The following is a 14231-nucleotide window of genomic DNA, read 5'->3' on the forward strand; positions in this document are numbered from 1 at the left end:
GGACTCCCTCACACACATGCACACACATGCACACACACACACACACACACACACACACACACACACACACACACACACACACACACACACACACACACACATACACACACACACACAAATAAATACACACATTCACAAAGACAATCCCTACCTATTTTCTCTCTTGCCAAACCCTCCTCCCTCATCCCCTCCCTCTCTGGCCATGCAGGGGCAGTGGCACTCACTCACTCCCATTGACAGATTACTTTCCTAATGGAATTTAAATATTTATCCCTTCCTCATGGCGATTTAGCCAGGAAAAGACCGACGGCAGGAGCACGAGGGAGGACAGGACAGGAGGGGAAGGGAGGGCGGAGGGAAGAGGAAGGGAGAGTCGCTCATTTCCTGCAGTGGCATGAAGCTGCATCACCTCTGTTTTGATTTGGGGAGATGTCATTCAGAGAGAGGAGGAAGGGGAGTGGAGGATGGTTGGAAGGAGGAAAAACAGGGAGGTAGACACAGAAAAAGAAACAGACAGGACTGAATGAAGATGAATGATGACTGGTTTGCAGATGAAAAGCAATGTTCTGATCTGAAAGTCATAATGAATATACATGAAGTTCGGTGAGCTACTCTCCAACAAGTAAACAAACAGGAACGTATTTCTATATATATTTTGTTACATTGACTTACATTCTTTTCCTGGAAACTTAGCCTCACTTTATCCAGAAAACAAATCGTAATGCATAAATTCAGTAGTTTACCTTAGGGCCACCAGCTTTTTGTCCCCAAGTGGGAGGTGAGTCCCCGTAATGTGACAGTGCTACTAGATTTGTGTCCTCAGAACATGTGACTACACACTCACACATAAACCTTTGCAAGTGTCAGGCAACCTGTCTGTGCTTTCCTCTCTGTGTACCTCTTCAGTCGCTGTCACACACACCTCTCCGTCTTATTCCCTATATCTCCTCTTCCTTTCTTCTTGCCTCGTCTCTCACAGCGTTTCTCTCTTTTTGACTCTTCCTCCTGCTCTCTCGTTCCCTCTCTCTCTCGCTGGGGATCCTAATTAAGCTTGGCTGCTCTTTGATGTTGTCGCCTTGGCAACAGTCACCATGACGAGTCTAGGACTGCACACTCTCCCTCAAACACACTCGGGCATACACAAGTACACACAAATACAGTACACACAAACACACACTAATGCACGCTCGCTAAAATCATGAAATAATACAGGCAGCGTTTGACCCTTGGTTCAAACGATAGCTTACACAATGACTCAGGCGTGTGCGTAGGCTACATATGTGTGTAAACATGTTGGCCACATGCGTGCACACGCATGTTACAACAGCTGAACAAGGGAAACACTTACAGCCTGCTGAGCCAGATATAGATAACAATGAAATATGCAATGTGTTAATTCAACGGTGGTGAAGGAAGCAGCTGAGCTTCGGTCCTCGTGGCAGCAGCCGGCTGTCATGGTCTGACGTTTGAGCTGTCATTGTTGTTTTATTGTTTTCCTAAATAAATGTTTGTGTGTGCTTAAAGCCCTTGAGATGAATCATGTGGTAAAGAGCAATTGTTAGCACCGGCTGTTTCTCTGGGCAGTATGACACCGGATAAACAGATTTTCAGCAGGGGAGTTCCTCATCTCTCTCGCTGTGCCACAGCCTTTCTTTTTCAGGAGAGATTTCACACATCTCGCTCTCTTCTGTCCACTGCAAGCGTGAAGACTTTTTTGCTCATCATTTATTCCTCAGTGTTGTAAAAGTGCACATAATTGCTATTTAGCAAGTCAAATGTAATAAAGGTGACCAATTTCAATCAATGCCACAAACATTTTACAATTTGCAATTATTTTTCAGTTTTTCTGAAGAACCCCATTGAACAGAAAAGATTAACACCTTCTTAGTGCTAGAAACAGATGGAAATAGGTTTCCTGTAATCTAAAATCGACTGGCAAATTTCTCTCCGAATTCTCCTCAGTTCCTCCGCACTTCATCCATCTTTTTCCCCCTCTCATCAGCCACACCACCCCCAGCAGCTCCTGTCACCGCCGTCTGGAGGAGGGCCCTCTAATGAAACCTTGCCACTTCCTTATAACAACAGCTTTGGCGACAATATCAAGAGTAACCACAGCAATTATGACCACGAAACACCAACATACAGAGAAGGAAAACTGCAATTAAATTCATGTTTTAAGTGGTCCTGCTCATGACACTGGAAGAGAAACAAGCAACGTTTTTTTTTAATGAGAAAATATATTGTGAGTCTGATCAGAAGTAGCCTGTTTCTGAGGAAAAGCTGCTTCAGATGACTTTGGTTTATTTTAGGAAGAATCTTAGGTTATTAATGTAATGAGCCAAAGCGCTGAATAGATTACTGATTGCATGGATGGTGTTTTACATCTCAGGAAAATAAACATTTACTCTAAATTGCTGCTGGTTTGTTTAATCATCAAATCACTCAGCTGTTCTGACGAGTGGCCCGTTCCAGGAGAGGAACATGATGAAAAGGTTGCATAGGGACGCAGTAAAAAAAAAGTGCAACTCCTTCCCTCTTTAAACTCTCCTCGTGTCCTTCCTGTCCCTGCAGCTGTTCGTCATCGACAACGGAGCAGACGACTGGCGCATCGCCATGACGATGGAGAGGGTTCTGCTGATCTCTCTGGAGCTGCTGGTGTCCGCGGTGCATCCCGTGCCAGGAGACTTCAAGTTTCAGTGGCGGGCGCGGCTGGCCTTCTCGTACGCGCCGTCGCAGGCCGAGGCCGACCTGGATATGGTGCTGAGCGTGCCCATGTTCCTGCGCCTCTACCTCATCGCCAGAGTCATGCTCCTGCACAGCAAACTCTTCACCGACGCTTCCTCCAGGAGTATAGGCGCCCTAAATAAGGTGAGAAGGGTTTTGTGTGTGTGTATCTGCAGTACACATTCAAAGAGTGTCTGTCAAAGCTCTGACCAGAGAGACGTAAAGGTATTGAGGTCAAGAGCGTTCTGCTCAGAATTAAATCTGTGACCGCCTTGTCCCTTTCATTCTTGGCCTCTAACTCTTTAACTCTCTCAAGTCCTCCTAGTCACACGGTTTCTATTCATCTACCACTTCAAATGCCCTTCCTCGTCTTTGTCATTGTCGCACACGGAGACTTAGATGTAAGCTTTGGTGGATCTTTCATAATACAATATGAGACAGGAGTGTGAAATGAGAACAAGATACTGCGTACGCCTCAAATGGGGCATGAAAGAAAAGGAGTAGAGTGAGATTGCAATACGAGCGCGGACAAATATGTACAAGCAATGAAATAAATGGTAGGTGCCACGTTTGTAATGACTATAAACGACAAGCGTTATTGTAAAATCAGGAAGTAGGGATGTAGCGTGTGGTGGAAGTATGCAAACCACACAGAGGAGGAGGATAGGAGATGGAGTAGATTTTGTATTGGTAATTTAGCGTTATGAGAGCGTATCTGCGATGGCACTGTTCTGCCCCTTCAGGCTGTAGTGACAGGGAGTGGAGGTGAAGCTGCAGCTCTAATATGACAACTCATTTATCAGCTGCTTAACCCTTCATGGTCTGACCCATTGCTCTCAGATCATCCATCTGCCAGTAGCTGATAACAAATGAGCCACGGATAAAAACTACACTGAAATAGGCCAATTACTCAAAGGCACTGTATAGCTTGACCCGAGTCAGAGGGCGAGCCCTGATGATCTTGACTCCAATTACAGTGAAGATTCTCAGACTGCTGCTGCTGTCAAACGCTACTCAGAAAACTCATTATTAAAACATCAAGTCTGTGTAAAATACACATGGAAAACACGTGTATTACAATGCCATTTATCAGCTCTGCTATACTGAATGTTTGAACTTGTGTGTGTCTTGCAGGTGCATTTTAATACACGGTTCGTAATGAAAACTCTCATGACTATCTGCCCCGGGACGGTGCTATTGGTCTTCAGCATCTCTCTGTGGATCATCGCTGCCTGGACCGTGCGAGTGTGTGAGAGGTCAGTCGCTAAGCTGCTCCATTTGGGCGTGTTGTGTTTTAAATCATGCATTAGAGTGACAGACTGTGATTGGACTAGGGATTCAACTGAGCAAAACAATTCATTTGGCAGGAAATGTGATCTGGGACATGTGTGCAACATAATCCATCGTTAGACTTCAGTTTATGAGGCTTTCTCACCAGTTGTACAACTCATTTGATCCATGCGATAGAGTTGTTACTTCGTTTGTCCATTTCCTCTCATGAATCCACAACATAATTGTCTGCTGTAAGACATCACTTTATTTTAAGCAGTATCCAAATACATAATTTTGTTACAGCAAACTCTAATGTAATTGTCAGCCCATATAAGGACATTTATATTGGACCATTTGTCAACCATACCTTCCCCTATGACGCAGTGTAACAGGTATGAATGAATGATTGGTAACACAGTGGAAAACATGCTGTATGTTATATTAACATATATGAGCAGCATGTTCTTACTGTTTATTCATGTGTACAATCATCCACAGGCCGGTTTAAAACTGTTTATGAATGTGATGCCACATGGGAAATAGCATTTTGAAAAATTATTCTATAATAGTTTACAATTTGGGGGAAAGAGCTAGATGTCAAGGGGATTACCATTACTCAGATCTGTTTCTCGGCAAGAAAATCAAAAAGCTTATTTCCCAAAAGGTGCATTAACTTAATGTGCAGTTACTACATTTCCGTCTCTGCTGCTGGCCTTGTCATCTAATTGGATGATGATTGCTAGGTTGTCAAGGAAAGTGAGAAAGTATTTAGTGATTACAAATTCTTCGTTAACACATTAAATACGAATAAATATACATATACATACCAAAACCTATATTTATATCATAATGACTGTTGTATTAATTATCAATCATTCATTCATCATTTATATTTAGTAATTGATTATTTACTGCTTATAAATGCAAAATAAAGGGTTGAACTGAAATATTGAAATCCCTTTAATACGTTGCAATGTATTTTAGTCATTTTTCCCGTGATATTCTGAAAGTTGTTTCTATGTACATAGGTAGACGAATATATTTGACTTAATACTAAGTATAAATTGATAAAGGGGCCCTATTATGCTTTTTGGGGGTTTCCCTTTCCTGTAGTGTGTTATAAACAAATGTGTGCATATTAATGGTCTGCACGGGCTGAAATCCAGAGGGAGTTTCTCTCCCACAAAATCCCCCCTCTACCTGAAACACCTCCATCACAACAGAGCCGGCCAGCTGCCCAATCAGAGCAGACTGGGCTCTGGTTTCAGACAGAGGGTGAAAAGAGATGCTGCAGCACAGGCAGTATGAGAAAATAAATACCTTTTTGAACATTAAAGTATCTAAATATGTCAAAGTAGAGGCACTACATAGACATTTGAACCTGAAAGTACGCGTAATAGGCCCCCTTTAACATAACACAACATGTTCAAATATAATATCTGACCGTGTCCTCTCACTCTTATTTCAAAGTACTTTCGAATTGTAAATTAAATTGTCTGCTCAGATTTAAAGATTGATAATCTGATTATGTGAATGATGTTATTGATGTAACATCAAGTGGAAAGCAAGTAGTGACCATCACTTTCAATTAGTTCAAACGCTTTAGATAATCAAGGAAATATGGGAAAATGTCAGTTGGTTAATAAGCTTGATTAAATGCATCATTGCCCAGCTGCTGGGAAGCTATCATTCAAGTTTAACCGACAGTTCCTCTCTTATCCAAATAAAATGATCGAAAGATAAAACATACAAAACTCAATTAAACTGCTTCAAACAGGGTGAAATCTGAGAGTTTGGAGTGTCACAAGGCTAGAATAGAGAAAATCTAGCTTAGAGCAAATGTTTCTCTTGTTAACAATCAGGACTACAATTAACAGGTCGTTTTTTGTTGAATGGGTTTTGAGAAAACAACTTTGTTTCAGATGCGCACCGGTTTAGTCGCTATGGCAACAGTGTTGTGCACAGGGCAGGAAGGATGGTGGAAAGAGATGCTGTTTATGTGTTTTTAGGTCACGTGTTTGAGGTTTGACGCCCACGTTAGCAGACAGGACCAGTGGGCCAGTCGTGTTGTTTGTTTATGTATTTATATTTCACTATTGACTGACTTTATTCTCTGAACACGGACGGTGATTCTTTTTAGGTACCATGACGCTCAGGATGTGACCAGTAACTTCCTGGGAGCCATGTGGCTTATCTCCATCACCTTCTTGTCCATCGGCTATGGAGATATGGTTCCTCACACTTACTGTGGCAAAGGAGTCTGTCTCCTCACAGGGATCATGGTGAGTACATTCCCTCCCTCCCTCCCTCCCTCCCTCTTGTTCTCCCTCCCTGAGGCGCTGTCCTTGCCTCGTTCAAAGGTCAGCAGATTAGAGAGCATGCTGTCATTTTCTAGAGAAATTCTGCCATTTGTGTAATTTGGGCAATCCTCTTTGAATTAGCCTGCATCTGTGCTTGTGTGTGTGCGCTTGGGTGTGTAGGCATGCAAACAAGAGCCTGTTAGGTGTGTGTGTGTGTGTGTGTGTGTGTGTGTGTGTGTGTGTGTGTGTGTGTGTGTGTGTGTGTGTGTGTGTGTGTGTGTGTGTGTGTGTGTGTGTGTGTGTGTGTGCGCGTGTGTGTGCGCGTGTGTGTGTGTGTGTCTTCATGCTATTGCCTGTCCTCATTGCATAATGAAGGTCCCACCTTTCAGTGTGCCATGTCCTCCCACACTCTCTCTCTCTCTCTCTCTCTCTCTCTCTCTCTCTCTCTGTTTATCCCTCTCTCTCCCTTTTCCTCTCTGTCCGTCTCTCCTTCCCTGAGGCCATGTGTTTATTTCGATCTCATCCATCTGTTAGTATCAGTGTTCAAGCTGCCGACTTCTCCCTCTATTTGCATCCCTCACAGGTGTTCTTCCCTCTTGAACTTTTCATTTCTGTTTGTCTCTCCTGCTTTCTTTCTGTCTTTGTCTCCTTTCCTTTATATGTTTTAATTCACTGACCTTTTCTTCATTCTTCTTTGCAACCTTTCGTGTAAGCGAATACCAAGTTTTTAAATTGGTCAACTAATTTAATAATTTGAACAGAGCCTCATATTTCTACGTGCTCTCATGTTAACACAACCTGCTCTGAATACTTTGGAAATGATTGTCATTTCAAATGAAAGAAAGCTAGATTTCTTTTTAATAGCTCCACAGCTAAATGTCAAGTAAAGTCTAATTTAATGTGCTTCTAATTACGGCGGCTTTGGCTGATTCTTAATAAGGTCAGGAAAGGAAAAAGAAAGAGCTAAAAAATGATGATGCTAATATGTTACCTGGGATTCTTCCTCTCATAGGACACGGTGTGCCACATGTTTTATATTGCCAGTGGGGAGAGTACCGTGAGTAATAGAAGACTCTGCGCAGCTAAAAGATGAAATTCACTACACAGTGGGTGTCTGAGTTAGAGATAACGCCGTTTTTTTTAAATAAATGATGTAATTGTATAACTAATGTAACTTGTTTACTGCAGCATCCTTATGTGCCACGAAATCGCATACCTACAAAAAGATGAGAAAGACCTGGATGAGACATTTGAAATGTATTTTTTCATAATGCCACGTAGGTCACTATTGTCCTTTTTTATGTTTCTAAAAACTGAGGAAATCATTGCATATAAGCTTTAACAATGCCAGCAGCAGAGATGAGCCTGTGGAGGCAATGTGCTCACACAAAAGAACAACACTACTTAACATTTTAATAAGCACAGTGCTGCCATTAGTCAAGTTACATTAGATGTGATAATGTGACCACTATCACAGTGATGATAAGAAACACGCAGAAGAGTCTGAATTTCGTTTTTGTGTTATTGAAATAACAATATAAGCTGGTGAAACAGCATTTCTACATCAGCACATGCCTATTCTTAATGCACTTGTGCTGAGTGTATGATGTTATTTGTACCTGAAGTCAAGCAGCAACCATCATGCCTTAATATTGAAGATGTTGTATAAGAACCTTTCAAATCTGTTCATAGACTGCCGGATGAGGGTTGAAGAAAAATCAACAGAGCAATTAAAAAGGCCCTCGGCATAACCCTCAAATTAAAAAGTAAATCAATATTTTCCACAGCAAAAAAGCAACCTCACTTATTGTAAATATTAGTGCCGTTTGGAGATGATTTCACGATAAGTAACAATAATATGCAGCGCTGGCTAGAACACATAGATCACATTATGTTGGTGTCCATATTTCTCTCTATCTTTTTATAACATCCCCACAAAAAATGTGTCTGTCCAACTCCAGCTCCTACTTCCTATAATGTGAAGCGCATTAAATGTGCAAATAAACACACTCATACACAAAGACTCACACAAACAGACCCCCTTATTTGAAGGGTGAATCATCCAGTTTTAGAGTACAACTCTTTAATGTGAACACACACTCACAAAGACAAAACAGGGGGTGGATGTAGAACGTCCCGAGCCCACTGTTACAGACTGCGTCCCCCACACAACTCTGACATAGAGCTTGACATTCACTTTGAGTGTAACTCCCACACACACTCTACTCTCCTGTCACACAAACACACTCTCGTTGCACTCTGGTTTGAGAGGAGACGTTTTTTAAAGTGGGTAAAATGTCGAGGCCAAGGAACAGGATTTGATTTGTCTCTTTATAATAATAATTATGATTGTAATGAGTTTCTTTATAGGAAATGCTTGCCTTAGTTACTATGACAACAGATGAAGGCCAACAGTGTTGGAATATACCATCGCCCGAGGCTATCTGTGTGTGTGTGTGTGTGTGTGTGTGTGTGTGTGTGTGTGTGTGTGTGTGTGTGTGTGTGTGTGTGTGTGTGTGTGTGTGTGTGTGTGTGCGTGCGTGCGTGCGTGCGTGCGTGCGTGCGTGCGTGCGTGCGTGCGTGCGTGCGTGCGTGCGTGCGTGTGTGTGTGCAAAGGGTGTTTGTTGTTTTAATTACAACTCATATTGTATGCTACAGTTCATGTGTGTTTTTTCCCACACCTATGTTGTTATGTCACTTATTGTAGTTATATGCAAATATAACTGTTTAATGTATTCATATATTGCTCACCAACTCAAGCACTCATCTTCATTGGTGCTTGATGTTTAAACAGACATTATATAGAAAACATTGTATTATATAAAATATGTCTTCATATACAAAGCTATAAATGTAAAATAAATTGTACCTTGAACTCTTAAAATGGTCTAATATCTGCATACTACAATATCTTTATGAAACGTTTATATACTAGTTACAAAATGTGTCACTGTTTGCCATTGACTAAAGCCTCTTGATATAAGCCCTCTGGAGTTCTTGAAGGGCCATCAGGTTGAAGAGAGTGTAGTTGCCATTTCAAACACATGTTTGCTTCTGCCTGTCTCTTTAGTGTTTATACTATGCACTCTAATTAAGGAAAATGTATTTGTTTGTTTTCCCCTCCTTCCTCTCTGTGTTCCTGCTGACCTGTTTGAGAAACTTCTTTCAACTGCATCAGGCTTATAGGGATGCTGTTTTTTTTAGATGTTACACAGCAGCACAGATGGGTGATTCCTCCTTTTCTGACAGCGTAGATTGCTGCACTGTAGTTGAGGAAGCGAAGGAAACACCTGGACGTATGAAACAAATCACAGCAGCCATCATCAGCCGTGTCACTCTGGAGATTGCACAGGGAACCCTGCTGAAATCAAATGGATGCAGGCATATACACAAACAAACTCACGCACACACACACGCACACACACAGCCTGCCACGACAAACTAATCAGCACCCCGTTGTTTCTGACCGAGGAGGACAATTTCAAACGCACACTCGCACGCACAGTTGGATAAGTGCAGGCTGCCCAGCTCTTGTACATACTGTACTGTAGAAATCCATCCAGGGGTCTTTTCCCTGAAGCACCGGCATGTATGAATTTGCTCTAAGGGTTTTCCATCGGCGCTATCATATTTTATTTATAGTTTTTGAATAAACACAAATAGAGTGGATGAGTGTATAGACGTGGGCACTAATGCCTGTTTGTGCGTTACATTTGACTGAACCCACCCAAAGTTATTTATGGCAAACCTGTCTTATCATTCAAAAGTGTGCACGGTGAAGTCTTGGCTTCAAAATGTTGTATGTCCCCTCGCCCTCGCTCTCTAACTCACTACGTTTCCCTCCTTATCTCTTTTACTCTCTCTGCACACACTCTCAAGCAGGAAGGAAGAGCACTCATACATTTTCATTAAACACTCTTAATCTTAATTCATTACTTATCAGGAGATGTGTGACCCCATTAACATTGCCTTCTTCTCCGTGAACCGCACCCGCTCTCCAACCCCCTGGTTTTTCTTTCCTTCTCCATTTATATTTACTGGTGGCTCTTTTTTATCTTCACCTCCTTTTTTTTCTCTCTGATCCACCCCTTCAGAGGTACCTGTGAGCGCTCGACAGCCCCACTGAAAATAGTGTTTAATCTGAAAGTCAATTAAGTCTGTCTTCCTCCCCATGTTCCTGCTCCTCTTCTCCACCCAAGCATGTCTTTCTGGTTGAGGGACTGCTGTCACTCTCTCCCAAATGAATTTGCCATATGTCCCATGTGGATCGAGCTGGAATACCGACAAACCATTTGGTGTTTCATAATTTTGTACACTTCCTGCAGGCCTCGAGCCTCCAGTGACAGGAGAAGACCGACACCATGTCATTCAGATCGACAGCATCCAATTAAATGAAATTAGGTGGTGTCAATCCTTGATGTGTTTTTTTTATCTAAAAGTAAGATATTTCTTAGCTCCATATAGAGGCGATATAGAAGGGATCTCACACCAGATGGATTGGAATTGAAAATAGACTTGGCTCGCCGCTCAACATGAGGAAATGTGGATCTTGAACAGAGCTATCCCTCTTAATCCTTGCCTTGCTCACATGCACTTCTCCTTCTGTCGCACGGCTCCCATCCTCATATTTGTCCTCGTTCCCTTCAATCATCTCGGCTAATTCCCCGGCCAAAAGCCACTGATTTACCAATTCCTCCTCTACTGACTGACTGCTCTCTTTTCTCCTCCATCCTCTCTCTCTCTCTCTCTCAGGGTGCGGGCTGTACAGCTCTGGTGGTTGCCGTGGTAGCCAGGAAGCTGGAGCTCACCAAGGCCGAGAAACACGTACACAACTTCATGATGGACACGCAACTCACCAAGAGGGTAGGCTTGTGTGGTGTGAATGAGAGCTATGATTGTCAAAGAAAGCACATGTTCGCACACACCATGATCGGCACTCCAACAGCACTTTTGTTATTTTGTTAGTTATTTTGTGAAATCGTCGTATGGCACACAGCCTACTATATTTTCAGATTTGTTTTGGGCTATAAGGAGGTGGTTGAGAGCCCGGTGAAAAGGCTTGTTCTTCCCTCGCCCCTCCTTCACCTTCCCAAACTGCTACACACCACTATCACTCTGTATTGGTGTGACAGATTGCCGTGTCATTTGAGTGAGTGAAGGCAATAAGAGGTGAACTCTTTCTCGCTCTCTGCTCCCTCACTCTCTCCATCTTCCCATTTCCAATCTTTTTTCTCCCACTTGGCTATCCTTCCAGTAAATCCCTTTCTCTCTTATTTCTTTCTCTGTCATCTTCTCTCATCCCTTTTTCTCGTGCCCTTTCCTTCCAATAGTCCTTGCCCCCTCCGTGCCTCCTGCCTTCCCTCCTCCTTCAATTTTTCATACGGTTGAGTTTTAAAAATAGCTCCCATATCAAATATGTAGGGTACATTATGGCAGCAGCGTATCGAGGATGTAGTTGACTGAACGGGGCAGATTTATCAATATTTTTGAATAAGTGCAGGCAAAATATTTACAGAGAAGCTGAATGGGTTCTCTGTAGAGGCTCCTCTCACCTGAACGCCTGCAGCCTCTGGGCAGAGTGTGTTTTCACAAGACGTTTAACACCTGGTTGTGGTTGTGTGTATCTGTGTGTATTTGCATTTACTTACAGTGTGGAATTCAGCTGACCTCCTGATGAAACTGTTCCCAACTTTAACCCCCATTTTAAACAGCATTGATCTTTTAAGGTGGATAGTGTTACAAAATCGTTTAAGTACAAATTGAGTTCTTTTTTTTATTTAATCAATGCTAGCAATTGTGGTTCAGTCCACAACCACTTTGATGGTGAACCGACAGAATATCTCATCAATTATTACTGGCCATGAGAGTGATGATATTTGATGTTCAGACAATTAGACCTATGACTTTGGAGATTCCTCAACATTTCTTCCACAATCATCAACTGGAAATATTTGGCCCCTCGTGTTTGGTTTAAATCTGCTCTCGTGCCATTGATACAAATGGAAACGTTATACCACTCATGGTGTTTTAGTTAGCCAGTAGCCAGGTTGGTTGGAGTTGTGTTATGAACCGAGATACAGGACGCAGGACCCAAAAGCAGGATTCGGAGACAGATGTCCAAAAATAGAATGTTCTTTAATCACAAACTAAATCGTACTGTCACAAAAAATAGAAAGTAGATAAAAAGCCAAAACAAAGTTGTACAGCAACACAAAAACTCACTTGACAAAAGGTCTAAATCCCAAGGTAGGTATCAGGAGTCAAAAGGCCTGGGTGCTCACGACATGAAACATAACGAACTGACAAAGGAACAAAGAAACACCAGGGCTATATATAGGTGAGGGGGATGGGCACAGGTGAAAACAATCAGGGCAGGGCCAAGCAATCTCACGGGCGGGAAACACACAAAGGCAGGAACTGTGGGATCTGACAGGAAAGATTACTTTCAAAATAAAAACATAACTAAACCTAACATATCTGTCGAGTCACAACATTACCCCCCCCTCTAGGGACGTCTCCTGACGGCCCAGGCAGCCTTTCCAGTCAACGAGGAACTGCCTGCCACGTCCCCTTCTCCGGACTGCCAGCAGTTTCTTTATTGTATAAACAAGGCCACCATCAACCATTCTGGGGGGTGGCGGAGGTTTAGTTGCGGGCACCAAACTGCTTTCCTTGACAGGCTTGATCTTCCCAACGTGGAATGTAGGGTGGACCCGCAGGGATCTGGGGAGTCGCAGGCGCACAGACACAGGGTTCACAATCTTCGTTATTGGAAAGGGACCAACAAACCTGGGGGCTAATTTTCTTGAAGCGACATGGAGGGGTAGATCTTTCGTGGACAACCACACCTTCTGCCCAGGCTGGTACACTGGAGCTGGCCGGCGGTGTCGGTCAGCCCCCCTTTTCATTGAAGAAGAACTCCTTAGAAGGGTTCGACAGGCAGCCGCCCAGATGCGATGGCAACGTCTGACCAGGGCATGTGCAGACGGGACCAAGACCTCCTTTTCAGTCTCAGCAAACACGGGTGGTTGGTAGCCAAAGACGCACTGGAAGGGAGTCAGACCTGTGGCAGAGGTAGGAAGAGAATTGTGGGCGTATTCCACCCAGGTTAGATGCTTGCTCCATGATGAGGGATTCTGAGCCACCAAGCACCTCAGACATGTCTCCAACACTTGATTTAATCTCTCCGTTTGTCCGTTGGACTGGGGGTGATACCCAGAGGAGAGGCTAGCGGTGGCTCCAATGAGACTGCAGAACTCCTTCCAGAACTTGGAAACAAACTGTGGGCCCCGGTCTGACACAATATCCCTGGGAAATCCATGTATCCGGAACACATTGACCATTATAATTTCCGCCGTTTCCTTGGCCGAGGGTAGCTTGGTCAATGGAATAAAATGAGTCATTTTCGAAAAACGATCTACCACTTTTAGTACAGTGGTCTTACCTTGAGACACCGAGAGTCCAGTAACAAAGTCCATGGATATGTCAGACCAGGGCCGTTGGGGAATGGGCAACGGCTGCAGCAACCCAGCCCGAGGCATGGAAGAGGTTTTGCTGCAAGCACAAACAGGACAGGCATTCACATATTCACCAACATCTTTAGCCATGGACGGCCACCAGAAACGCTGCTTAAGTGTGAACATGGTTCCTCTAACCCCAGGATGACAAGTGAGCAAGGACGTGTGAGCCCAGTGAATGATCTTGGAGCGTAAGGGCACTGTAACAAACAGCCTATTAGGCGGACACTCACTAGGTGCTGGACTCTCAACATTTGCTTGCTGCACCTCTTTTTCTATCTGCCAAGTTACCGCTCCTACCACACGGTTCAGTGGTAGGATGGGTTCTGGTTCCTTGGCAGCAGGCTCAGGGTCAAACAGACGGGACAAGGCATCTGGCTTGGTGTTCTGGGAGCCAGGTCTAAATGACAAGGTAAAA

General features: G+C 43.4%; 1 protein-coding gene across 1 annotated transcript in view; it reads left to right on the forward strand.

The window, feature by feature from the left end:
* The window catches only part of kcnn3 (potassium intermediate/small conductance calcium-activated channel, subfamily N, member 3), a 52911-nt gene that overhangs the window by 23944 nt on the left and 14736 nt on the right, over positions 1 to 14231 (forward strand). The window contains exons 4-7 of the mRNA XM_034103554.2: positions 2572 to 2868; positions 3859 to 3980; positions 6137 to 6278; positions 11049 to 11159. Coding sequence (XP_033959445.2) covers positions 2572 to 2868; positions 3859 to 3980; positions 6137 to 6278; positions 11049 to 11159 — 672 coding nt within the window. The remainder of the gene's footprint in view (positions 1 to 2571; positions 2869 to 3858; positions 3981 to 6136; positions 6279 to 11048; positions 11160 to 14231) is intronic.

This window comes from Pseudochaenichthys georgianus, chromosome 16 (genome assembly GCF_902827115.2).
Source record: "Pseudochaenichthys georgianus chromosome 16, fPseGeo1.2, whole genome shotgun sequence".
NCBI classification, from domain to species: Eukaryota; Metazoa; Chordata; class Actinopteri; order Perciformes; family Channichthyidae; genus Pseudochaenichthys; species Pseudochaenichthys georgianus.